The sequence below is a fragment of the Protopterus annectens genome, chromosome 4.part0, assembly GCF_019279795.1.
Source record: "Protopterus annectens isolate FY-2018-M chromosome 4.part0, PAN1.0, whole genome shotgun sequence".
NCBI classification, from domain to species: Eukaryota; Metazoa; Chordata; order Ceratodontiformes; family Protopteridae; genus Protopterus; species Protopterus annectens.
In genome coordinates, this window is record NC_056733.1 from 623823664 (window position 1) to 623851337 (window position 27674).

The 27674-nt window shown below is 40.7% G+C and overlaps 1 protein-coding gene across 1 annotated transcript in view; it reads right to left on the reverse strand.

The window, feature by feature from the left end:
* Positions 1–27674, reverse strand: part of CIT (citron rho-interacting serine/threonine kinase) — a 3433971-nt gene that overhangs the window by 215024 nt on the left and 3191273 nt on the right. Inside the window, exon 45 of the mRNA XM_044069760.1 lies at positions 12629–12808. Within this exon, the coding sequence (XP_043925695.1) occupies positions 12629–12808 (180 nt within the window). The remainder of the gene's footprint in view (positions 1–12628; positions 12809–27674) is intronic.

The window sequence follows — 27674 nt, forward strand, 5'->3', positions numbered from 1 at the left end:
CATTCGCGTAACAGCAATTCGGGATTGTGAAGGTCGCTATATTCCAATTTCAGTAATCCAACTCCAGTGATGTTTTTTCAGATGTGTTTACTATCACATCAATGAACAATGACCACAGCTGCCCCAAAACCTAAACCAAATGTGTGTGTCAAAAACAGTAAAGAAGATCTGTACAACTTCAAACTAATACAAGGGGTCCTTTGCAAGTAAAGTACAGCTAAATCAAATCACCAGACTGAAAAAAATCTGAACAACACCTGAAGAAAAATGTTACATGAATGGGCTAACATGAACACATGCAGAGTTCCCCTTAACTGTGGAAGAGTCTAGGATAAAGATTTGACTATATTTGTGAAGCTATTCAAAGAACCTAGAATTAGCCTGTACACAAATGAGAAAATAAAGTGACTGTTGTAAGGCTAAAACTGCACTTCCCTAACAGGAAGAAAATGGTGTGGGGACAAAGTCAAAAATCATTACTGTAGCATTGTAACACTTGAATTCATGAAATAACAGGCCAAAAGTGTCTGAGAAGTTGAAATAATTGAAAGATGATAACTCTTGATATACTTTTAAAGTACCCTGAATAATGTCCATTTGGAAAATGCTACTGCTCTGATGGGAGGTCAACAGGGATCTAGAGAGAGTTCTTCTGTGTGCAGAACTTTGGGTAAAGAGGAGGAGTTTGGTGGCCTGGGAAAGTTTTTTGTTAACAAGCTGCATGACTCATGCTGGCCTCAAGTCCTAAAGATAGACAGGCAGAGGAAAAATGGATCTGTCTTATAACATTTTTTTATTCACATGTTTAATTGGGGATGCCATTAATCTCCAAATAACTTAACAAGTAAAACTACAACTACTTTTACTCAATGTGAAAAGTGGTGAATTTTCTTGCATTTGCTGGACAGGAAAGAGGATCTAGTACTGCTGTACTACTGTTGCATGTAGAGCACACTTGTACAACTACTGCCTTCAAATGTGGCGAGAAAACAGAAGCTGTCATGGAGGAACTGTTCTCGTATGAATCATATGGTAAGTTATACTGGAGGAGTTAAACCTTAGGGCAGGCATTTTCCTCAGACAGGAAGACCCTGAATTGCTAGTAAGCTTACTCTGAATTAAAGGACTGACATTTGTAAGAGAAGATGATGTGATACTGCTGGGAGAGTACTTCCTGAAATAAAAATCACTTCTATCTCCCATACAGATAACGCATAGAGTTTATTCCCTTAGCTAAGGATGGAAGCATACTCCTTCTCTTTATAGGTATCCTTTCATCAAAGGTCAGTGAGCTTAAGGAGAAAGTATGCATTGAAGACAGAGCCAGCTAACAACCTGTAGAAGATGCCAAATGTTTCTGCAATGAAGGTGTTCAGAATGAGTAGCTACCACAAGGCAGACATCTTACGGTAGCCAAACTTATTCTTTCAACAGAATAAGCACTGAAGAACTGCAGAGGAAGGAACATAAATGAATGAATGCTCCTTAACTTAAGGATGACAGACAGAGTTAGTAATAGCCTGACCTGAATGAAGACTTTTCTGAAGACCAAAGACAGCAATGCTGTCAAGAAGGAAAAAGTTCTATACAGAAAGAGTGGTGATTTAGCATCCATCATATATATGACACGCATACTTCAAAATTTATGTAGACATGCTGGTGCTGTCAAGAGCCATGACTTCATATACCTACATTAGCAAAAAATATCACAATATTATACATGCATTTTTATACCATCTCATTAATAGCTAGATATTTATTTATTTAAAACCCCATCATGATAATAATTAAATATCACAAAAGCTTCTGCATTCATCTGAACAATGTCCTCTTCAGGTTACTGGAACTGTTATGTTTGCCTTGACTCTTTCTCAGAAAGTAGTGAATATAACTCAGTCAAATCCTTCTGATATTTATTTAAAAAAGATACTAAAACTAATACAAAACAAGCCATTGGAAAAAAAAAGAAAAATAGAAATGACATTTTCTAGCCTATCGCATAGCTGTTTATTTTCCTTATGACCTTCTGGAAGGATAATGCCAGAAATGAGATGTTCTGACAAAAATCTAAATTCGTAAAAAGAGAGGTTTCTGAAGCAACTGAAAGACAAACATTACAAATTAGCATGATTAAATATGAGGGTGCACTACATAGCTAGGAATGCACACTGGGGCAGTGAAATAATCAAGAATGTTTGAGCAGTGTGAATTGCAAACATTTCCAGTCCATCTAAACTTACCGATGCCCACATCATCAGTCACCATTTACTGAAGTGACACTTACTGAAGCCACACTTAAAGCTCCTCATCTATATGCAGAAAAATACAACTTAATAAATGAAGAATGCCTCTGGTCACACACCTGTAATACCATCTTTCTTGAGCCTTCACAATTCTTAAATTGTTATATGTAAGCAAGAGGTAATGGAGACAAAGCCTTTGGTATCAGTGATGCAAGCCCTGCAAAAATGCTTTCTTGCAGTTGTGCTGTAATCCATTATTATCTGTACCTGGATTTTGTTGATGCAGTTATTTTAAGCATTAGTTTAATGAGCAGGGATGTTAGTGAGTTGTCATGTTTACTAAATCACAATACTGAAGTGTATTTTAGTGAGTAAGGCTTAGAAGTTCAGACTCAACATTTCCGATTAAAGTGTGGAATTACGGATTGTGTAAAACAGGTGCAAAATGATCTTCTAAGTGTGACAACAGTCCTGAAGATGAGAAAAAATACTATTTGTAATTATTTTGAACAAAACATATTCTGAAAACTGTGCACTTATGTGGTTTGTCAGTCAGTCAGTCTTGAGAATGGGATGCCAGTACTGATAGCATACAGGGATAAAGCCCTGACTACAGCCCATGTGACAAAACGTTTGATTAGCAGCTCAGGTACTTGATGGACCTAGCAGGGGAGGATGGACATTCCCATTCTGAGAAGGATGAGAGTTGGCCACATACTGACAGAATCCCTTTGAAGGGCAGGACTGCAGTGAGCATCACAGGAGTGGATGTTACACTAACTAAGCTCCTGCCTCATATTAGTTTTCTGCATGGGTGTGTGGAACCATACACCCACACGGGAAAGGTACTGTAGGCCTCCCATGGTAATGCAGACTGTGCATCCCCTTCTATATAAGGTCATCACAAATGCCCTTGATAGATAGGATGCTGGCAAGCGCATAAAGTACCCTTGTGACTGTGCAATGACAGGAGATACTGCCAGCACAGCTAGCTGGAATTTTGTAAATAATTATATGTCATTGGTGAATATTGTAAATCCAACAAAAATGCTCCAAAAAGCCGAGTAAGCTCGAAAAACTGTAACGCAATTTTATTAAATAAATGAAACAGCGTTTTCGCTACCGCAAAAGCAGAAGCTTCATCAGCACTTAAAGAGCGCAAGCTCACAATATTTAAAACCTTCAGTAGTGACTCCTGTTGATGTCACTTCCTGAAACATATGCAATTAGAATGCATTAAAGCGAGATTGACATAACAAAAGTAAAAAATGTTTAAAAAATATGACAAGCACATTGCCACAACCGGACATAAAACCCTGCCTATATGAAAGCAAGTTATTACATAAGTCAATGTAGGACATGTCTAAAATTGTTTAAAAATTTCTATGAGCAATTATAGTAAAATTGCATAAACATGCCTACCCGTAACAACCAGGCAAATGTAAATTTAAACTAAAAAGCTTATAGAAAAAGTCACTTGAAAGGGCCTACTAGAAACATAACAAGATGAACAACAAGTTACCTAAGGTAGCTCCTATACTTTAAAATGGATGCAATATTACAATTATCGTTGAGTCCGGGATAAGAGAAGGCATCTAACTGGAGTTGCCATTCTAACTCATGGGTTTCTAGAATTAGAGACAAAAAGGCACTAGTATTTGTGGGTGTTGCAAATGGTGTAGATACCTCCGGGTAGGGAATTCTTTTTCTATCGGCAAAAGGAAGTACTTTATTAACCATAAGATTAATTGCAACACCAGATCTATTGTCTACTTAGCTTTTTGTGAATGTTGCCCCGCATTTTATGTTGGTAAAACGGATCGGCGATTTCGCGACCGTATTTACCAACATATTTATGCTATTAAGAACAAGAAAAGTGATAATGCTCTTTCTAAACACATTTTGAGCAATAGTGGTCACAGTTTTCAATTCATGGCCATTGACAATATTAAGGTTGACATCAGGGGTGGGCCCCAATCTCTAATTCTAGAAACCCGTGAGTTAGAATGGCAACTCCAGTTAGATGCCTTCTCTTATCCCGGACTCAACGATAATTGTAATATTGCATCCATTTTAAAGTATAGGAGCTACCTTAGGTAACTTGTTGTTCATCTTGTTATGTTTCTAGTAGGCCCTTTCAAGTGACTTTTTCTATAAGCTTTTTAGTTTAAATTTACATTTGCCTGGTTGTTACGGGTAGGCATGTTTATGCATTTTTACTGTAATTGCTCATAGAAATTTTTAAACAATTTTAGACATGTCCTACATTGACTTATGTAATAACTTGCTTTCATATAGGCAGGGTTTTATGTCCGGTTGTGGCAATTTGCTTGTCATATTTTTTAAACATTTTTTACTTTTGTTATGTCAATCTCGCTTTAATGCATTCTAATTGCATATGTTTCAGGAAGTGACATCAACAGGAGTCACTACTGAAGGTTTTAAATATTGTGAGCTTGCGCTCTTTAAGTGCTGATGAAGCTTCTGCTTTTGCGGTAGCGAAAACGCTGTTTCATTTATTTAATAAAATTGCGTTACAGTTTTTCGAGCTTACTCGGCTTTTTGGAGCATTTTTGTTGGATTTACAAGTTTGTTTTGTCTTTCTTATCATTGGTGAATATTGAAATGATTTATACAAAATGTTTGTTACAAATGTATTACAACTATTGTACAGACGTGTGTGTTGAAAAGGTATTTGTAGAGTGCTGTGTTTGAAATGTAATCACAGTGTGCCCTACTAGAAGAGAACAGAAATGTACCTGCAGTATTGTAACTGTTTAAATGTATATGCTTAACAGAGGAAACTGGAAGGTTAACCTCAGTCCAGGAAACTTTAGAAAAATATCTGAAATTAAATTACTTTATAGGCTATGCAATAAAAAGGCTCCCTGTCAAGTTTTCAATGCAGCTAGACACACAAAGTCTGTGCTAGGAGGCTTTCTGTATTGTCCTTGGAGTGAATTAATTGCTACTTTTGAAGCATGAAGGAATGCAACTGTTTTATGACTTCCAGCATCTGCCAAAGATCTGAGCAAAAGCCCTTGTCTGTATATTTTTACAGTTAAATGCTAACCGCTGCCAGCTTCAGCAATGGGGGTTTTGGCCTGGGAACTAGAATTCAGATGACCAGAAATTATATCATTCTGCAAGCTATCCAACCAGTAATATTTTAGATATTAATTTGAGAAGTTTCTTAGTGAGACAGAGCATTCTGTCTTGGAACTGACAACAACAAGCACCATTCACCACATCTGCCTTTCTCTAATGAAGTAAGTTTCTAGGGAACAGTATAATTCTCTTAGATACAGTCAGGAATATAGTGAAGTTTGGTTTAGATGTTTTTCTTTGTTTGTGTGAGCCTGTACTGCAATGTTATTTTAAATATTTCCTGTGGTTTTGAACCCTGATATCACTATGGATATATATTTAGTATTGTCTTGTTGTTCTATTATTTATTAAATATATTTAACACCTTTACTGTGGTTGATCTGGGTAGACATATTTAAGTTTTCAGAGTATTTGTATACTTATTTGGTGACACTGTGTAGGCCACTCCTAATAGCCTTGCTCTTGGTCAAATTACTATTTGTATTAGTATTAATATTACACAGTAAGATTGGACACCCTTTAAGGGCCTTAAAGTAGCTGATTAAGGAATGACTGGTGGCAGTGGAAACTACTTTATAGACTGGGGAGAAGGGGGCATAGCTAGTAAACTTGTGCCAGCCTTTCCCGGGTGTGTGTGTGTGTTTGTGTGTGTGCACATAAATCAAACCTCAAAGAGTGTGTATCTGTGTCAGCTACTTGGGCATTGACAGAAAAGCACTGGTTGGACAGAAAGGGTGCTGGACGTCTTGGCTTGGTCACTCAGCTGAGATCTCAACTCTATAGCTGTGCCAGTGGGGAGTCTTATCAGGGATCTGGAGGAAGAGAGAGAGAGAAACCAGCCCTGGACTGACAGTGGTCTCTGTGTGCTCTTAAGGGAAATTGCACTTGATGCAGAGAGCTGCATCTGGAAATACTGTGTGTGTACCTGTTAATCTCCCAGTGAACGCCTCCCCAATGTTGCCAGTGGTGAGGATTGAGGCTCCTTGATTACTGGTCCAGTTGTGGACCACCACAGGTTGTATGTATGACAGCACCCTCTATAGAATCATTGCTCTGATCTAAGGGAAGTCCCATTACATGACCAATATACTCGTAGTGACAATAATTTAAAGAAAGAGGACATACATATTACAGCTTCCCTTTTCTGAAGCAAAAATAAATGACAGTGTGGTAGAATTTCCTGATACAGTTCTTAAAAATCTACAGATATACACACACACTCATTTTCCAATAATGTGCTTATATTTTTCCATCATTTTTATCACACTTTGTTTTTTAAATGTTTTCGAGTAGTATTCCACACATTTCTACTGGATGTAGGGAGATTTAAGTGCTGTCTGGCATTCAGATTTTACACTAAGTAGATGCCCAGATTTACAGCCAGATGTTCATATTTTTCAAGGGCCTTTGTCCTATTTACAGTGTCTGCAGGCTGAGAAGTATGATCCCTCCAGTCTTTCTGAAATCTCAAAATTCCTCTTCTTGAGCTATATTCCAAATTCAACTAGCTTTTGCTTTACACCTTCTTGAGAAACCCCATTTTTTATCATTCTTTATTAAAGATTCTGACTTTTGTACTTTAATCAGATAATCAGACTGTATGCTTAATGTTACCCTCAATGACCTCAAGTATTTTATTATTTGCCCTGGTATAGTCAACCAGTGTTCCACTTATAGTGAACAACTCAGCATACATTTGTTCTATTTTTTCTTCTACAAAATTAGAAGATAATTCTAGCACAACAGTCGCAATCTGAACTGCTAACTGACAACTGACCATGATGTTCTTCACAGGCACAATTTTCTTCTTTTTTTAGATGCTTTTATTGAATTATCACTTGTGACATAGGCAATTTACATTTATACAAAAGTAATCATACTGTATTAACAAACATTATATTCTACATATATTGCTATATTATCAAACCGAAGCAACATTACATACATTATTCAATTCCTGCTCCCTTTTTTCCAAACAAGAAACATCTTTATTAAACCATCACTTATGACATAAGCAGTCATACATTTATATAAATGAAAACGAACACTGAAATCAAAGTTGCAAGCCATACTGGCATACTCCCAGTTTCAAACATTATACATCACATATAGTCTATCCAATCATTTCAGTCAAAGATTACTTAACTCATTTAAGTTCTGCTTTTTTAAACCTCATTCCTCCCCTGTATATATTGTTCCCACAATTCAGATTTTTTCTTATGTAGTTTGCTCCTACCCTTTTCTAAAGATTTCAATTCCATTTGTTTTATCTCTATATATTCACTACTTCTAATATAATTGATTTAGATTTGGATTTCCATTTTCTAGCAAGTGCTTTTTTTGGCAGCCACCATAATTAGACACAGCAAGGCCTTACCATGTCTAGGCAATTCCGATTCTGTATCATAGCTCAGAAAAATCATCTCCCTTGTCACAACAATCTGCTCACCCAGCATCTCTGATACTGCATCCTGCACGGAATCAAAGTCCACAAACCCACTGCACTCCCAGAAAATATGTTCTCAAGTACTGCTTTCTTCCCCGTCACACCTCCAACATTTGCTGTCTACCTGAGGAAAAATTCTCTGGAGTCTACTTGGGGTATAAAGATACCTATGTAAACATTTCCAAGCAAAAATCCTAAATCTTCTAGATTTTGTTGCATATTTGGGAGACATACATATATCATCCCATTGTTTCTTTGTGAATTGCTTATCCAGTCTCTCTTTCCAATTCTTTCTAAACTCCTCTGGTTGAGTCTTATAGTTATCATGCAATATTTTATATGCTCTACTAATTATTCCTTTTTTAATGGCAGCTTCTGTTCTGGATTCTACTAAAAACTCTACCAGTGCGGAGTTTTGTTTAAGACCCCCCCCCATTTCTTTCTCTTTGCCTATACTCTGATATCAATCCTTGATAGGGAAGGCAATCTCTAACCTGCAGTCCAAATCAATTCTAGGCCTCTTCCCATTCTATTACCTTTCCCTATCTAGTTATTTGCTCCCAATATCTTGGTTCCTTTGCCAGTTTTCTACAATAAATTCCAGCCCCATCTTGCCTATTGTATATATCCCTAATTGCAGTCATCCATATCTGCAGAACCTCCTTTCTCCATTCTTGTGTTGGCTTAGTTCTTAGAATGCTTTCTGGATATAATATTATGCATGAATATTGCTATTTTCCTTAAAGGCCTGCATCCAAAATTCCAATCTCTCGTTTCTTGAAACCCTCCCTCCCGTTTCAATATCATTCCTTTCCCCTTTGAATTATAGTTTTCTGCTTGTGCTATGTATAAGGAGCCTTAACTGTGTAGCTCTGAAATACCCCTTCAAATTGGGTAATCCCAATCTGCCCTGTTCTACTGGAAGAATCATCTTATCCCACTTGACTCTTGCAGCCTTGGCTGCCACACCAGAATTATTTTTAATCCATACGCCTAAATACCTCATTTTATCATGTCCCCATAAAAACAGATACAGTATTGCCGAACCAATTCTTGTGTGGGTACATAATTTACCGCTATTGCCTTTATTTTAGCTTCATTAATTTTTTTTTGTAGAAAAGATATGAAATTGCCTCAAAATGTTCCACAACACCATAATGTGCCTCTGGTTTTGTCAGGTATAAAACAATATCATCTGCAAATACAGCCAGCTTTTCTTGACTAGCATACCAATGTTATTCTTGAATTTCTAAGTCCCTTATTTTCTTTGCCAGTGGTTCTAAATATAATGCAAAATAACAAAGGGAAAGAGGACACTCTTGCCTGGTTCTTCTGCTCAAGCAGAAATGATCAGAGAGGACCCCACCCACTTTAATTTTCACCTCCAATCCCTCATATATCCTGCTAATCAATCTTATCATTGCCCTGCTCAAAGTCGCAGCTTACTCTATCAGATGCTTTCTCTGCATCAAGACCCATCAACAACAATGGTATTTTCTTACATTCTGCTTCCCAATGGATCATCAATGTTCTGTTAATGTTGTCAAATGTTTGCCTCCCCTTCACAAAATCACACTGATCCATATCTATCAATTTTGGGATTACTTTTGTCATTCTTTTAGCCATTATAGCCATGAACACATTATAATCATGGTTTAGTATTGCAATGGTCTGTATGAAGCTGGGTCTGATGGAGCTTTACCCTCCTTTAAGTATTACAACCACCACAACTTTCTTCCAGGATGTTGGTGGTACTTCCTCCTCTTAAAATACCATTAAATAAAAATTTCCAGATCTTTATCAGCTTTTTCTCTCCTAGCTTCCAAACTTTCACAGGAACACCATCTATTCCTATGGACATTTTTGTAGATCGGTTATACATCATAATTTTATCTCATCTCCTCCTATCCTAACTGTTAGTAATTGAGCCTCATCTGCCTCTAACTTTAGCATATTTTATTCTTCCATAAACATTTCCATTTGTATCTTTTGTTGATTTCCATGTTTCTCTGCTTTATACAGACTTTCATAGAATTTCCAAAAATTTCTAATACCTCTACTGGATCTCGTTACCTTCCTTGTTATAGGGTCCCTAAGCTTGGCGACAACCCTTTCTACTTTCTGTTACCTGAGTCATTGTGCTAAAAGTTTCTTCTTCTTCCTGAGCTAAAACATTTTTGAAGACATCCAGACAGTATGTCTATTGGACAAGAACATAATACTTTTTATACTAGTTACCATAACCTGCATTTTATTATTATTTTGTTTGCTACACTTGAAGAGCTAATTAGAGCTTTTTAATTAGGCAACCACCAGATCACTTATTCTACCCACCTTAAGACCACACTTAAGGAAACCAGCAAAAAGCTTAAGCATAACATCAAGAAGCTCAAAGCTAAATGTGAGCTTAAAAAAAGATTTGTAGTTATTTTTGGTTTCAGTACTAATTTTAACTATAAGGAGGTTAAGAACTGTCAACTAGCAACGTTCAAAGCTAGTCAACAATAGTACTGTCCACTCGGATCCAGACAAAATAAGCTAATATTCAATCTGAAATATTTAGTGTAAATTATATTCCAGTGTCTCAACCATCCCCTCAAATTTTGTGGAACAAATTCTCTCAGCCCTCTTAAAAGCTAAGAGTACCTTATCTATAAACTATAACTCAACCCTCTGTCTGATTATTGGTACCAAATTAGGCCTGTCTAAACTCCTACTTAAACCTCTTTAAGTCTTTCCATTAGTTACATTCTTGAAGCCAGGAAACCAGCCACTGTAATGCCATTGCACAAGGATGATCCGTCCATGGACCCTGGTACCTATAGCTCCCTTAGTCTCACTAGCCTCAGCTATACAACTATTGAACATATTTGATACTTAATTAATCTGGACATGGAAAAAACCTCTGAACCCTCATCAGTTTGGCTGGTCAATGGCAGGTTCTCTATCTTTATCATTGACAATTCCTTTGAAGAAAATCACCAAAGCAATGGATAGCAGCTATGTAGTACATAGAGAATATTTGAACATGGCCAAGGCCTTTGACACTAATCCCCATACAAGCTTTATTGACAGAGTTGTAAATCTAAATATAAATCTGTATGTTGTGTAGCTGAAAACTGACTAACGGAATGCCCCATATGGTTAGGGCCCCAGCCACTCCTGAAAGCAGAAAAGTTACCAGTGCTACAGCCTCTGCTATTTGGCATTTATTTCTCAAACCTCCAATCCGACATTCCACTCCTGGGCCTGTTTGTAGGCATATGTAAACAGATCTTGTTATTCATTCATCCACTGACCCACAACTGCTTCAACAAGTGATAGACTATTAACTACTGGTGCAAGGACAATGGTCTCAGAATAATGTGAAAAATGTTGCACAATTATTTTTGCTAAACCATTTTGTTATTATACCGTACAGATGACATACTTCTCCAACCAGGCATTGCCTTAAGGGACTTAGGCACTCTTGTTGATTATTCCTTTAATTATCTTTTAATATCCCTTCTCTGTTGTAGTTTGGAAATTCTTCTATTTGGTATATCTAATTTCCAAAGGCATCTCCTCTAGATCCAAAGTCAACTTAATGTCCTTTTACTCATCTCTTATCAAACCCATTAATGAATATAATGTCTCTTTTGGTAAACATATCAGCCAACTTAAAGGCCTCCAAAATATCTAACTAAAACGATGAGTGGTCCCAAGCTTCCCAGTTATCCAAACAGACTGGCAACCTTCTCCCTTTACTTCATGGTGATCTGTGGCTAGCCTTTCAAGCTATGTAAGAGCCAACCCTTCCCTGACCTTCTATTTCTGCACAGATCAAATAATTCCTCAAACACCTGGTTAAAGGACCTAAATCTTCATCAACAGCAAAATAAGACGTTAGTATGAAAGATTCCTATTCAAATGTGTCCCACAGTTCTGGAAAAAACTCGGACTACACGTTAAGCAGCATTCTTGTCATCTTCAAGATAAACCTAAATCATTTTATAAAAGGGAGCCTCATATTCTCCACTGGTCTACCTTGTGTTGCTCTCCTTAAGGCTGGCAAGAACTTTTAAAAATGTTTTATTGTCTAGGTTTACACTCATCTGTAGACAGACTGTCTAGTTCTTACCTATGAGCCTATAAAATGACTGCAGTCTCCATATGTTTTGCTTGTTTTGTCTTTATGCCATTTGCTCCTCTGGGGCAATAGCCAAGCTCATTGAAAGCCCTAGAGCCCAGTCATTCCTTGATTAGGATAGTAGCTCTTATCAACTATTCTTTTTACAAGATATAAAGATCAGGTGGGTTGGAATAAGCCATGCACATTTACCAAAACCCAACTCCCTCCCCCAAAGGCTGCTGTGGTTTCTAAAACTGTTGCTAGCAGATAGAACATGCTTCCTTCCACACAAGCCAATTCCTTATAAATGCAAAGCACCACTGAGTGCAGCAAAGTCGTCATGCTGGCTTACGCTGCTGCAGTGGTTTATGTCTCATGCCTGTAGATGTAAGCATTGTAGTGAGCCAGATCACATCCCTCTCCCCAGGACTAGTGAGCCCCCACATTAGCTGTTTAGTCATATCCTCTCCTGCCCAGCTCCTCCAGCAACTGTGCCACTAATCAAAGATGGGTTTTCTGGGTCATAGTCAGGGCTTTATCCCTCTATGTCAAAGTGCTGGACTAAGCATGGGAATCATGTTTTCAGTGAATGATGTAAGGTAACATTGGCATAAGATTCACACAGACAGCTAGGCACACCTCTTGTATTGTTGGATAATTTTAAGACTCAGCTATGTCTACTGTACAATAGCCATACAGTTAATAGTTATAAAAATGTACCTGCGGCTGGGGGCTACTCCCCGTTGCTGATCATGTCCCATCTCCTTCACCAGGTTTCCTTTGCAGCAAATCACCCGCAGTTTGTCTTGGTAAGATGTGGCCAGATAGATAGCACCCGAAGTGATAGCTGGCCCCAGGTATCGAGGGTTAGGGATATCCAAGTGAACAGAGGCAGGAGCACTGTGGTAATCAGAAATAAAATACAATTAAAGAAAAGTGCACTAAACCAACAGACATTTAAGTATGTCTCATGCAGCATGTAGCAGGGCTTGCAAAGAGGATTTATTTTCACCTGTGACATCTGATTTACATATATCTGAGAAACATATCTTGCAGTTCTCAAGGGGCATCTTTAAACATAATTTGGACAGCAACATTTCACTTAATAACCATACCAGGAAACAGACTGCTCACTAGTGTTGTCAGCTGAAGTATCTTAATTAATGTGATACAGAGAAGTAACCAAGCAGGTCAATCTCCAATTCCACACTTACAACATAACCTTTAATACAATACCCACTGGGAACCGCATGTGTGGGGGAAGGGGACAGGCAGATAAGTTTGTCCACTGACTAGTTAATAGCTTCTTGGCTGACATTAGTCTTGTAGCCAGTCACTGTACTAAAGAGATACTGAAAAATGATGCTTCCTTCTATCAAACTGAAACAGCAATGATAATTTCACTTTTGGTTTACTTTATTTTTTGGGGAGGGTGTTGCTGTCTGGTACGGTTAATCTTGACTAAAGAAGTAGAGAGACTGGAGCACAGCTCTACTAAAAGCTCATATGATTCATCAAAAAGCTTAAGATTTGCTTATTAATTTTTTTTAACCAGGTAAGTGAAGTGATCCTTCTTAGACCCTTTCAGGTATGACTCAAAGACAAGGCTAAAGCTATAAATAATGGTAATTTGAGAAGCTAGACAAGCATCATCTTTGTGAGGAGTCGTGAAAGAAATTATACTCTCCAGGGAAACCCCACACAGACACACAAGAAACATACAGACCACAAAGACTGTGACTGGAAGTCAGGATCAATCCTCAGACAGTGGAGCTGCAAGTCAAAATCCTTAAAAAAGAAGTCAATTTATTGTCCAAATATAAACATAACAGATCAATTTACAAAGACACAAAGACAAAGGCAAGCTTTGCAGTACCTTAAAACTAGTCAAACTTGGAAGGTCAAATGGGAAAGTGATCTGGAAAGATTTATCTCAAAACAAATAAGCTTCTTTTATGGAGCAGATCTCATAAAAATCAATATGTTAATCTTGTTTTATTTGTTCATCTATGTTTCCATTTTAAAAATCAATAAAATACAGTTAAAAAGCACGTTCCGGACAGAAGTATATTACAACGCCTTAACAGAATCATCTTGAAACTCAACTATGCAGAAGGATAAGTTGCATGTATATGCAATGCGAGCTGGATCCTCAAGACATCTCATTCAGTACACAATTACAAGTCTAAGTCCTGTCACTACCTGTGACACTGTGCCAGAAAGACTTCAACAGCACTCTCATCAGTTCTGTCTCCCCCGAGAGGTACATCTCTGAAAGGGGTTTCCAGACTCTTCAAAAAAAAAAAAAAAAAAAAAAAAAAAAAAAAAAAAAAAGCACAAAATCAGACAAAACCTAGATATTGAAAAAGACCCAGAATGTTAAGAACTCAGGAAACAATAAAAGTTAATTATAGTACAGATATCAATTCCAAGTCCTTGAGGGTATTAAGGTCAGCAGGACTGTCTTCTACAGAACCTGCCTCCTGCCTGCAGGAAGTACTATGATGAAGAATTCTAAGCAGTTCAGCTTGAATCTCTCTCTCATGTGGAAGACAAGCTTATGAAAAGCCATTCAGACTTGTCAAAACCCACTGCACTAATGGACAGATACCTAAACTGTAGTGTTTCACAGAAGTAACAGCAGTAGTCTACAGCACAACAGAAAAATCTCCTGACCGGAGACACCTTTACAGCAGGCAACAGCTGTCTGAATAGAATGATCTTTGACAAGACATAGACTATGGTTTCCTTCCAGAATATAACAGCACAACAGTGGGCAAACCATTTTAACATACTTTGCCTGTAGATGGGGTTTCCCAGGCTGCCTTTAGCAAAGTAGACAGAAAGTTGCTTTGTTTTGTGGAAAGGCCTGTTTCACAGATTCAAATATCTCTGACAGCTATCCTAATTCAGTAATTTAAGCAATTCTACTGCAGCATTAGACTTAACACAGGAAGAAAATACCTTGGTTTGAAATAAATTCCTAAACCATGTAATTGTTCTGAAGGCAATCCTATCCTTAATGAATATATCACAAGCCTGAAGCTCAGAAGTAAGTCACACTGAGAGCACATACAAGGAGATATTTATTCACCAGTATAAAAAAGATAAATCATAAGAATTCAAAGGTTTGTAGCACTAATCTCACCAAAACTAATGCCCTAAAAATAGGAATTAACTGCCTAACAGAGACATAATGTGAAATAAATCCTGAAGAAGGTATGCATGACATCTACCTTGGCCAAAAACCTCCCTTTCTAAAAATTCATGGAAAGCTGCAACAGCAGGAGGATGAACATTAATAGCAGATCATTGAAGGCTTGCTTCAGACAAGGACAACAGTCTAAAGTCTGAATGTATCCATAAAGACTTGATAAAATGTCATGGGCATTCACAAGCCATTTAGGTGAAATACTCGATGCCCTTAAGGGGTCATTTACAAATACCCATGGACTTCTGTTACAAGTGATTTAAAGTATCACACAGTGAAAACTCTGGCCTATGCATTTCTCTTGCCGTTTTTACTGAATAGTTTGTCTGTGTGACCTTTTTATTCCTTTGGTTTAGACTTGCAGGAAAATGGACTCTACAGCAGTCCACAAAGCACAGTACTTCCATTAAGCAATATGTGAGCCCAGCATATTTCTTAAAATAAATGTACAGTCTTTTTAGCTTAGTTTTCAACATGAAGACATTCTTTCATTGAAAAATGTTTTTTCTTTTACAAATTTATGTTTAAAAATTATTAGAATTCCCACTGTAAATAGAAATCTTATAGAAATGACTCCCAATTCCTGCATTAATTATAGTGTGCAAGCTTAGGGTAAGCACTAATTAGGATTAATTTTAATGTGTAAGGAAATATAAAACAATTAGGCAAATGCCAAACTGGTAAATTAACAGTTTTGTAAACTTTTGTTAATTTAAGATTTTGGCAATTACCGAATTGCTTTACATATTTCTTGAATTTTCTAGCTCTCACATTAGGGGCCATGCTCCTCCTTGCCAGCACAAGCCAAAATATAAAGCAAGAAGACACATGGATATGAGATCCCGTCGACTTATCAATAACAATTTGAGTGCTGTCTGACTGATGGGAAAAGAGCAAAATGAGTTTCGTTAAATAATGGAGTCTTTTTTTTCTCTACTGCTGTGCAACCTCAGAGGAGGTACATTTAAGATTGGGGGTGTCCCTCCACACGTGGGTTGCAGAGGAGCTTGCCCTCCTGCAGAAATACTCAACTCCAAGGTTTGGCGAAACTCATTTTACTCTTTTTCTATTGATTGGACAGCACCTGATTAAAATGCTGTTGATGAGTCAAAATGTATCCAATAATATATACTCAATGCCTGTGCTCTCCACTTTCATCTCTGTGCACTGAGCAAGTGCATCTGAAAGATGTACACAAATAAGTAGTAGTAATGTACTCACCATAACGTTCCATCTTAATTGTTGTTCTTCATTTGTCTTCAACCTGTGGGTTAGGCACCGATATCGGTGCTGAGCCGGCCATATCCAAGCTACGGTGCCAAAACTGAGCTCCTCCCCTACCCATAATGCCCCTCTCCCTCACTACCTCAGATCGAGTTTGTCTGACAGGTTCCTGACATAATACCATAGAAAGCCACATTGATAGCTAATAATCCCTTGAAGAGGAGGTCATAGAGAGAGAAATGGAAGACCTCCTCTGGCAGACCAAAGTGCTCATTGTAAAGGGGAAGGAGGGAGGGAAGGTTGAAGACAAATGAAGAACAACAATTCAGATGTAACATTATGGTGAGTACATAACTTCTTTATCTGACATTGTTGCCTTCATCTGATCTTCAACCTGTGGGACAAAATCCCCAGCTACTTGAGCCCTAAGGAAGGATGTTTTGGAGCACAGTGGAACCAAAGGAAGCTCTGCTCCTAGACGAAATATCCAATTTGTAATGGGATATGAAGGTGCGAGACCTAGCCCATGTAGCTGCAGCGCATATCTCATCAACTGGTACTCTAGAAGAAAAGGCTGATGAAGTAGAGACAGCCCTGGTATACTGTGCCTTTACTTGAGAAGGAAGAGAAACAACATACATGTCAAATTAATATAACACATTTCACAATCCAGTTGGTGATGGTTACTTTGGAAACAGGAGATCCCAATCTGGGCTTAAAATATGATACAAACAGCTGATTGGACTTTGTTAAAGATTTGGTTCTATCTAGATAGAAACGGAGCTGCCTATGTACATCAAGCATGTGTAATTGATATTCCCCTTTGTTTTGAAACTCTGGGAAGAACACAGGAAGACGGATGACCTGATTAATATTCATCTCTGAAGCAATCTTGGGCATGAATGAAGGGTTTGTCCTAAGAGAAACATGATCTTTGTGAAATATAAGGTACGGAGGTTGAATGCAGAGCTTGTAATTCAGAAACCCACTTAGATGAAGTAAGAGCTATAAAGAAAGCCGTTTTCCATGACATGAACTGCAAATCCACTTTTGCAGAGGGCTCAAAGGGAGATGACACTAGCACTTGCAGTACAAAGGTTATGTCCCAGGAAGGGGGCAGGTCCTTAACTGGAAGCCGTAAAAGAACTGTTCCTTTCAACACAGCTTTGCACAATCTAGAAGCAGCCAAAGAAGAATCCTTGAGACCAACATGATATTGAGATATGGCAGCTAGCTGGACCTTAACTGTAGAGAAACTGGCACCTTGGTTGAAGATACAAGCCAGAAAGTCTAAAACCAAGGGTATAGAGGCAGTAAAAGGATCCACCAAATTGTGGGACACCCAAATGGAAAACCTCTTCCATTTGCTAGCATAAATCTTCTTGGTAGATGATTTGTGCTTCACAGGAGATGAAAGCTCGGGAACTCTAGCAATCGCTGGACCTACAGAAGCCAAGCTGTGAGCTTCAGGCTTTTCAGATCTGAATAATTGTCCTCTGGATTGGAAATCAAATTATTTATTTATTTTTATTTATTATTTTATTTTTTTGTGATTCGGGAATGTCCGAGGTTCCACAGAGCCTGTTTTCAGCAGGCCCGGGAGGAGGCCTCCAGATGATGCATGATGGAATGAGGAAGGATGTGGGAGGAACGGAGGGCCGAACACAGAACACAGGGAGAACATGCAAACTCCACAGCACCCCACCCAGAGCCCGAACGAAGAGAGAACCTCTTGCTGTGAGGTGACAATGTTAACCACTGCACCACTGTGCCGCCCAAATTTGGATATTGATCCAGAATCCAAGGACTGACACTGAGACCAAAGGAGAGGAAATCAAACTTGATGAGGCCAGTAGGTGGAAATGAGGATCACGCAGTACCTCAACTTCTGTGCCTTCTGAAGGAATTTCGACATAAGAGGAAAGGAAAGGTAAGCGTACAGCAGACCGGGGGGGCCAAGCATTAACTACAGCATCTCTGGGGGGGGGGTCAAGGTGAAAAACACGCTGCACTTGGCGATGGCTGGTGAGGCAAAGAGATAGCAGCACAGTTTACCCCACTTCTGGAAGATGATGTCTGCCACTCACTGTTTGAGACCACTCATGAGGAGGCAAAATGGTCCTGATGAGTTTGTCCGCTCAAATGTTGGAACTCCTCAGAATGTGCATTGCGATAAGAAGGTGGCTGAAGGAAATCACCCATTCCCACAATCTCATGGCCTCTTGACAGAGGGAATAAGACCTGGTTCCTCCCCGTTTGCTGATATACCAGACCACTGCCATGTTGTCCATCTGTATCGCAATCGTTCTTCAGGGGAGAAATTAATGTAGTGCCTGGAATGCCAGAAGCACTGACCTCATGTCCACAACACTGATATGTAAGTTGGTCTCTAATACTGACCACGTCCCTTGAATAGTCCATCCCAGCCAATGCCCCCCACCTGAGCCAGGAAGCATCTGTGATGGCTGTGGCTACAGAAGCAGGAGCCACAAAAGGGAGACCTTCTGCTAGTTTCTGAGAGTTTAACCACCACAGTAGGGAAGACATGTAGGTTTTGGACAGCCTAATGGGATGAGACAGTGGCTTGTCCAGAAGCGACCACTGTACTGCTAGAGTCCATTGGAGAACAGGCATGTGTAGTCTTACTAAAGGTAAAATAACAATGGTTGCTGCCATAGATCCCAGAGCTTGAAGGATTTGGGCTGCTGGCAGAGACGTTTCTAGAATGACATGCACATGGAACTGAAGAGACTGAATCCTGTAGCTGGTGAGAAAGATCTTGCACAGAGAAGTGTTTAACAGTGGCCCGATGAATTCCAGGGAACGAAGAGGCTCCAATTTTGATTTGGGGAAGTTTATCATGATGCCCAAGGTCGAGACTGACTGAAGAAAGTGGTCCCTGGCCTGAAGAAGCTGATGTTTGGTGGGGTGAAGCTAGAAGCCAGTCATCCATGTAGGGGAAGACCTGTATCCCCTGATGCCTTATATGCGCTGCGAGTATTGCTACCACCTTGCTGAACACCCTGGGAGCTGTTGTGAGGCCAAAGGGGAGTACCCTGAACTGATGCCTGGCTCCAGAGTGGAAGCGTAGGAACCTCCTGTGGCACTTGTTCATCTTTATGTGGTAATACGCATCCTAGAGGTCCACCAAGCACATCCAGTACTCCTTCTGAAGGTAGGGAAGGATAGACTGAACAGTAACCATCTGGAACTTCGTCTTGGTGACAAACTTGCTCAGGTGGGTCAGATCCAAGATTGGTCTGTGTCCCCCCATCTTTTTGGGCACCAAAAAGAACCTTGAGTAGATGCCTGATCTGGATAGCTCTGGGGAGATGGGCTGGATGACTCACTTGTTGAGCAGCTTGGAAATTTCAAGTTCAGCTGCCTCCCTGTGAGCGGGTGGGACATCCAGGAGAATATTTCGGGACTTTGGGGGGGTGAAGAAAGGGTATTGAATAACCCCTGGATATTATTCTCAGCACCCATCAATCTGACGTGATGGCTTCCCAAGCTGATGGGTATAGAGAAAAGTGACCCCAACTGCCTCCTGGGTGGGCAGCCGGGCAACACTTGAGGGTCACTGGAAGGGTCTGTCCGGGTGAGAGTTCAGAGAACCTTGGTCTCTCTAAGCCCTTCTGCATCTAGGGTGGCATCTAAATGAATCATTCCCCGATCGGCCTGTAGGAGAAGAGTCTGCTGGCGCATCTTGATAGAAAGGCGCATCTTGATAGAAAGCCCTGGACTTCCAGAACCACAGCTTCTTACTACCTCTTTGATACCTGGTGTAGGATCGCTGAGGAGTAGAAAAGCGGAATCTGACGGCAGACAGGGTCTTACTGCTCTTCTCGCACTGGGCTAAAGTATCCTTCACAGATAAACCGAACAGGGTGGATCCAGTGAAGGGGGCGTTCATGAAGGACGCCTTGGAGCACTCAGAGAAATCACAAAGCCGAATCCAGGCGTGATGCCTAGTAGTGATGACTGAACCGTTGCTCTAGATGCGCCTTCCGTGGCACAGGAGAGGAGCCTCATAAAGATATTAGAAATGGCTTTAAGAGTGGCCAGTCTAGAGGAGAAGATTATCTTCTCCTCTGCCAACATGGACTCTGGGGTAGACGCAGAAACCTTCTCGATGAGTGACCTCTGCAGTCTAGTACATGCGCCATATAATTCAGCACCCTCAGAGAGAAGGTTGCTGATGTATAAACATGCTTGCCCAGTCTGTCTATCACTCTGGACTCCCTGTCAGATGGCTCGACAGAGGAGCTCTCCTGAGCAAGCTCCTTTTTGATGGCAGCTGCAACCAGCAAGGCATCAACAGGGATACTCTACTGATAAAATAACCTGTCTTGCGGGGCACTACGGACCTTGTCAGGGAGCTTGAGTACCGGCTCCACCGGGTCCGGTTCCTTCCACACCCTGCAGACAACGGGGTCTACCAAAAGGTCTGCGGGGGTGGGGTCACCCAGGAAGTAGATGGGCCTGCGAACACCTCCAGGAGCATTGACTCGTCCGGATTGGGCTTTTGGGAAGACCATCTACCTTTCTGAAACAGAATTCAGGTGGAGATCTGAGGGAGCCCTCGCCTTCCTCCCACTAACTATCTGGGGTGGAGTCAATGTGCCTCCTCTTGCACACATGTTTCTGATGGACCTCTTCAGGGAGAGATTCTGGGGAGGAGCTGGAAGCCTGGTGCTCCAAAGGGAGAGTAGCCTGGAGGGTAGGGGGCAGGCAGACCCTGAAGTGGAGGACTGGAGATGTTGGGTCCAGAGTCCAGCTGGAGTAGAAAAGGATCCAAAGAGGGTGGCATCAAGGATCTCGACAATGGAGTTGAGAGACCCATCTCCTCCACATTGAATGCTGACAGCGGGAGATTGGTGCCAAAGGTGCCGGGGCTGAGGCACTCGATGCTGGCGGAGCAGAAAACCCCAACCCCATTTGCGTCAATGGGTGGTGGTTCGATGTCAAGCTGCTCAGCACTGAAGCTCCGAGGGAAGGGATGGCATAGAAACCCTCTACACTGCCACCAAACCTCGGAACAGACGCCATGTGGACTACAACTCCGAGAGTCCTCCAGCACCAAAGTGAAAGGGGCCGAGGAAACTCAAGGCCCTGGTCAGCGAAGAAACCAAATTCATTGACACCGGGAACTCCATGTGAAGACCCCAAAGCCATGGGGCTAAGGAAAGGAGGATGCCCAGCAAGTGAAAGGGAAGGACCCACCGGTTCTGGTAGGGAGGAGATGGGAAGGACCCCAGCTGGATCTGACCCCGCAGAACTGTCTCATCAGCTGGTCCACTTCTCTCTCAAACTACGGGATGACCTGGCAGAAGAAGCCAAAGACTCAGGCCTGGAGTGGTGCCTGGGTGAGGCTGACTCCGAGGGCTCGGGAGAGAACCTAGGCTGAGGCAAGGATAATCTAGGTCTAATTTTGGGAAAAGGTTCACCAGCAGAGGGGGAAGAGTCTGGCAGTTTCCATTTCTCCAGGGGACCTGTCCTTATCTCTGGGATTCTCTCTCTCTTTTTCTCTGCTTTCCTGTCCTCATCTCTGCCTTTACTCTCGGGCGACTTAACAGGAGGTTGAGTCCCTGTGCCTGGACCAGTAGAACTGGGTGAAAGACCCTTTAAAATCAGTTTATTGCACCTATCCACGAGGGTATGGACAAAAAAACCCACACAAATAGGACATTCAATGTCCAGGTGACCGAGGCCTAAACACAATACAAACTGTGTGTGGGCATTGGATAGTGGAAGTTTATGTCCACACCCAGTACATTTTTTGAACCCCACACCCTTATCGGATTTATCAGACATGACAGGAAAGATTGGAAAGGGAACCTGACCAGAAAAGAAAATATTTTTATATATATATATATTTATATATATATATATATATTTATTTTTTTTATGGAGAATGCGTAGGGTAGTGAAAAAGTTATAAACTTAGACAGGAGATGAATAGTACCTAAGGTACGCAAATTTCTCAACAATTTTCAGAAATAACTCAAACCAAAGACAGAGCTCAGCTGACTCGCTTGTAGCTGGAATGGCTGCAAACAAGATCTGAGGTAGTGAGGGAGAGAGGGGCATTGTGGGTAGAGGAAGAGCTCAGTTTTGGCACTGTAGCTTGGATATGGCTGGCTCGGCACCGATGTCAGTGCCTAACCCACAGATTAAAGATCAAATGAAGACAACAATGTCAGATCATAAAGTTATATACTTGAAAAATCCATCTCTTGGTTTAGGAAGGGAAGGGCATCCATGTCAAGGAGAATGTTAGGAAGGTAACGACCAACCACAGCAGAAGGCCTTCTGATACACCAGCTGATATGGGAAGTATTATCTGTTATAGCTGATTCTGAAGTCACTTTTCAGTGAATGAGCAACTAATAAAGAAAAGCCCAAGCAGAAGAAATTACACCTCTCTGGGAATCCATAGCTGGAAGAAAGCCAAAAGGTGAGGGTTCAGAGCGCAGCATCTTGAAGTACTGAGGTGCCAAAGGAGGCCTGACTGTATGAATTATGATTGAAGTAATAATCCTTCTCAGACTATAATAAACTTTCTCTAGAAATATTAGAAGCCAACAAATGTGTCTGTTTAACCTTATGCACATTATAGCCCCTATCAATAAATCTTTTATCCAATCTGTCAGCTTCTTGCTCATAATTATCCAACAAAGTACAGATGAGACATAACCTAAGAAACTGAGAATATTATCAATATGTTTTGGGTGACAACTAGTATCTTGAAGCAAAGAAGTTTTAGTAAATGGTTTATGATACAGAAAAGTCAAAAGAGTGCTATCAATCAATTTTGTAACACTCATATCTAAAAAAAAAAAAAATCCACATTAAACAAATCAAACCTCCCAACAAACACTAAACCGAAAGAGTTAGAATTCAAATAGTTGACAAACAAGTTTTAACTTTGCTGTACCAAATAAGCCAACAATCATCCAGACATCGGCACCACATATCCATATACTGTTTATAAATATTATTTTAACCATAAATCCAGCTCTCTTCCAAATAATCCATAAATAAATCAGCGTAAATTGGGGCAAAAGTAGACCCCATCTCTGTACCTCTTAACTGTAAACACTCATTTTGGTACATGAACACATTACATTCTAGTACTAAACCCAAAAGCTTCAACAAAAAAATCACAGTGCTCTTTTGAACACAGCTGGGAGCGATTCAGCCAATAACTCAATGCCTTTATGCCCCCCTCACGTGGAATGCTTGTATACAGAGTCAGCGACTGGATATCAAGTGTACAAAAATATGCATGATTCAAAACCTGTACACCAGCCATCAGTTTCAAAAATTCATTAGTATCCTTTAAACGTGCCCTGACTAACTGTAATACAGGTTTAAACTTTCCAGATATACCGATAAATGTTCTATTAAGGAGCCACAACCTGAAACAATAGGTCTACCAGGCAAATTATTTATTGATTTATAAGTTTTAGGTAGAATGTAGAACCTCTGTGTCCTTGGTACATCTACTACTAGCTGATAATAAAGATTTTCAGAAATAAAACCACAGGCATTCGCTTTATACAAAAATTCATCAATATAACACTTAAAATTCCTGGTAAGGTCAAAAGGCAGTTAACAGTAAGAAATCTTATCATTAAGCTGTCTTAAACCTCTTTATCATAATCTGTTGAATCCCACACCACAACTGCACCACCTCTATCAGCCTTAACAACAATCAGTCTGATTAGAAGCCAAACCCTTAAGCGCACCCCTTTGTTGTACACAGATTATGGCTAAAATTTTTAAAAGTCGTGGCCGGTTTATTATGTAACTTATGTAACACATGTTGCTCAAATAACTTAATAGCAGGGTGACAAGGAGGGTGAAACTTAGATTTCTTAAAACAAAAAATGGTCCCAAAATCAAAGATTTCAGTATGTCACAGACTGAAATAAAATTTTTAATTCAACATTCCACAAAAATACTTAATATCAAGTAGAGTATTGTGAAACATAAAAAGATGGAATAAAACCCAAGCCTTTATTTAATACACCAATTTCGTCATTATGTAAATTTTTTGAAGATAAATTAATAATTAAATCACTGTTCACATTATTCAAACCATAGTCCAAAATTAGAAGTTATGTACATACCATAACGTTCCATGTTAGTTGTCTTCGCTCGCCTTCTTTCTTGCTGGATGGGTTCGGAGCCGATCCTCGGCTCCGACTCGGCACTTGCTAAGCTCGAGAACTCATTTTACCAGCTCGAGGCAACCCTATATCCCATGATGCAAGGCGTGACTACCTCAGATCTCGTTTGGTAGCTAGAAGAAAACCCTGCCAAAAAATACTTCTTACCAAGGAAGAAGATACTAAAAGTAGGAGAAACTAGGCCAATGGCCACTAACAGTAATGACTCTTCCTATTGTGAACTCTTGGAAAGAGTAACAACACCCCCAACAAAAGGAAGGTACAACCTCAAGATCAGTCCAGGCCAGGGGGAAGGAGGGAGGGACGCAAGAAAGAAGGCGAGAGAAGACAACTAACATGGAACGTTATGGTATGTACATAACTTCTAAATGTTAAGTTGTCAAACTCGCCTTCATTCTTGCTGGATGGGACCGCGTCCCTAGCACCTCTATCCTGGGTGGCTCAATGGAACAGACTCTTGAGAACTGTGGAACCAAACCTAGCCCTGTCCCTGGAGGCCAAGTCCAATTTGTAATGAGAGACAAAGGTGTGAGGAGTGGCCCAAGTGGCTGCTGCACAAATGGTGTCAATAGGTAGCCTATCCTGAAAAGCTGTGGATGTGGATAGGCTCCTGGTAGAATGTGCTTTTGGTTTTGAGGACAGTTGCTTGCCTCTAAGATGATAAATATAAGAAATGATAGAAGACAGCCATCTGGATAAGGTCACTTTAGAGACTGGGAGACCTTTTCTATTCTCTGCATAAGAAAGGAATAGTTGATCAGATTTTCTGAATTGTTTAGTTCTGTCCAAATAATATCTGAGTTGACGATGAACATCTAAGCAATGAAGTTTTTGTTCAGCTTTGTCTGAATAATTAGGGAAAAAAACTGGCAAATCAATAGATTGGTTAAGATTCGTCTGGGAAGCAACTTTGGGCAAAAAAGATAGATTAGGTCTTAAAGATACCCTATCTTTGTGAAAAACCAAGTAAGGGGAACAGACACAAAGGGCCTGAAGTTCAGAAACCCTTCTAGCTGAAGTAACAGCCACCAAGAAAATTGTTTTCCAGGAAAGAAACTTTAAGGAGCATGTAGCAGCCGGTTTGAAGGGGGGTAGAATCAGGGATGCCAGCATTAAGTTCAAATCCCACTGCAGAGGGGGATCTCTGATTGGAGGCTTTAGAAGAAATATACCTCTGAGAAAGGCTTTGCAAAGTTTGTGGGACATTATGTTTTGATCTGCTAAACCAACATGAAAATTAGAGATTGCTGCCAAGTTAGACTTTAACTGTAGAGGCAGAAGACCCTGATTGAAAACTCTCTGCTAAGAAATCCAGAACTGAATGCACTGGAGCAGTAAAGGGATCTAAGTGTTTAGACTTTGGCCAGAAAGAAAAGCGTTTCCACTTACTAGCATAAATCTTTCTGGTGGAGGACTTTAGAGAAGCTACTATGATACCCTAACGGGGTTAGAGATCATAGGAAGCCTGGCTAAGGAAGGAAGTGGAGCAACCAAGCAGTGAGGTTGAGAGAACGAATGACCCGACTGGTGGGTCAGAAGGTCTGGAAGTGGTTCCAGATGCCAAGGCTGCGCAAGGAGATGACAATGCAGGGACGGAAACCAAATTTGTCGAGGCCAGTAAGGGGCAATGAGGATCAACTTGGCTCTCAATACAGTAGCTTTCTGAATAACTTGTGGTATCAGTGGAAAAGGAGGAAAGGCATACAGAAGTCCCCTGGGCCAATCCTGGGTTAGAGAGTCTCTCGGGGAATGGCCTGGTAGAGGAAAAAGGGTGAAGAAGTCCGGGCATTTGCTGTTTTGGGGTGTAGCAAAAAGGTCGCAGGAAGGGAAGCCCCACTTTCGTCCACCACCGATTGCTTGAGAGACCACTCGTGTGGAATGAGAATAGCTCTGCTCAGTCTGTCCGCTAAGAGGTTGGATCTCCCGGGGATATGCGTTGCTATCAGAAACCGATGAGAGGAGATCGCCCATTGCCAAAGTCTGAGAGGTTCTCGACACAGTGGGTAGGACCTGGTGCCACCCTGCTTGTTGTTATACCAGACTACAGACATGTTGCCCGTCTGAACTGCAATAGTCCCTAAGGGAAGAAAGTCGTTGAGGGCTTGCAACGTTAAAAGCACTGCTCTCATCTCTAGGACATTTATGTGCAGATGGTATTCTATGGGTTGCCAAGTCCAGTGGACCATCCTGCCCTGATAATGCCCCCCCCCACCCAGAGAGGCATCCGTAGTGACTGTGGCAACCGGAACTGGGGGAAGAAACAGTCGGCCCTGATGGAGCAGAGGAGAGGACATCCACCAGGTTAGGTGACTCTTGCACGACTGCGTGACAAAAATCTCGTGACTTATGGGGAGTTGCTGGAATGACCATTGAGCGAACAACATCCACTGCAGAAGACGCATGTGGAAGCGGGCTAATGGCAGAAGAACAATGGCCGCAGCCATAAGACCCAGAACCTTCAGGACAAATTTGGCTCTGATCTTCTTGATGAGTAATATGATCCGAACATACTTCTGAATGTCCAGAATTCTTCATTCTGTGAGTCTGGCTGACATGCTGACAGTGTCTAATTCTGCGCCTATAAAGGTAATAGATTGGAAAGGCGACAGAGAAGATTTTTCGAAATTTATTGAAATCCCCAACTGCTTGCAGGTTTGCAGAGTGTGGTCTCTGGCCTTGAGAAGTTGATGCCTGGTGGTGGCGGAGAGGAGCCAGTCGTCTAAATACGGAAACACCTGGAATCCTTGACATCTCAGATGAGCCGTAACCACTGCCATGCATTTGGTAAACACTCTGGGGGCTGTAGTGAGGCCAAAGGGCAGGGCTCTGAATTGAAAATGACTGGACCCCAGCCGAAAGCGGAGAAACCTTCTGGAGCGCCTGTGAATCTTTATATGATAGTACGCATCCTGAAGGTCTATTGAGCACATCCAGTTGTCCTTGCCCAAAAAGGGTAGAATGGACTGAAGCGTGACCATCCGGAACCTTGCCTTCTTGACAAACTTGTTTAGTTTGCTGAGGTCTAAAATTGGTCTCCAATCTCCCGTCCTTTTGGGGACCAAAAAGAATCTTGAGTAGGTGCCAGATCCTACTTGGTCTGCTGGCACTATTTGGATGGCTCTTTTTGCTAGGAGTT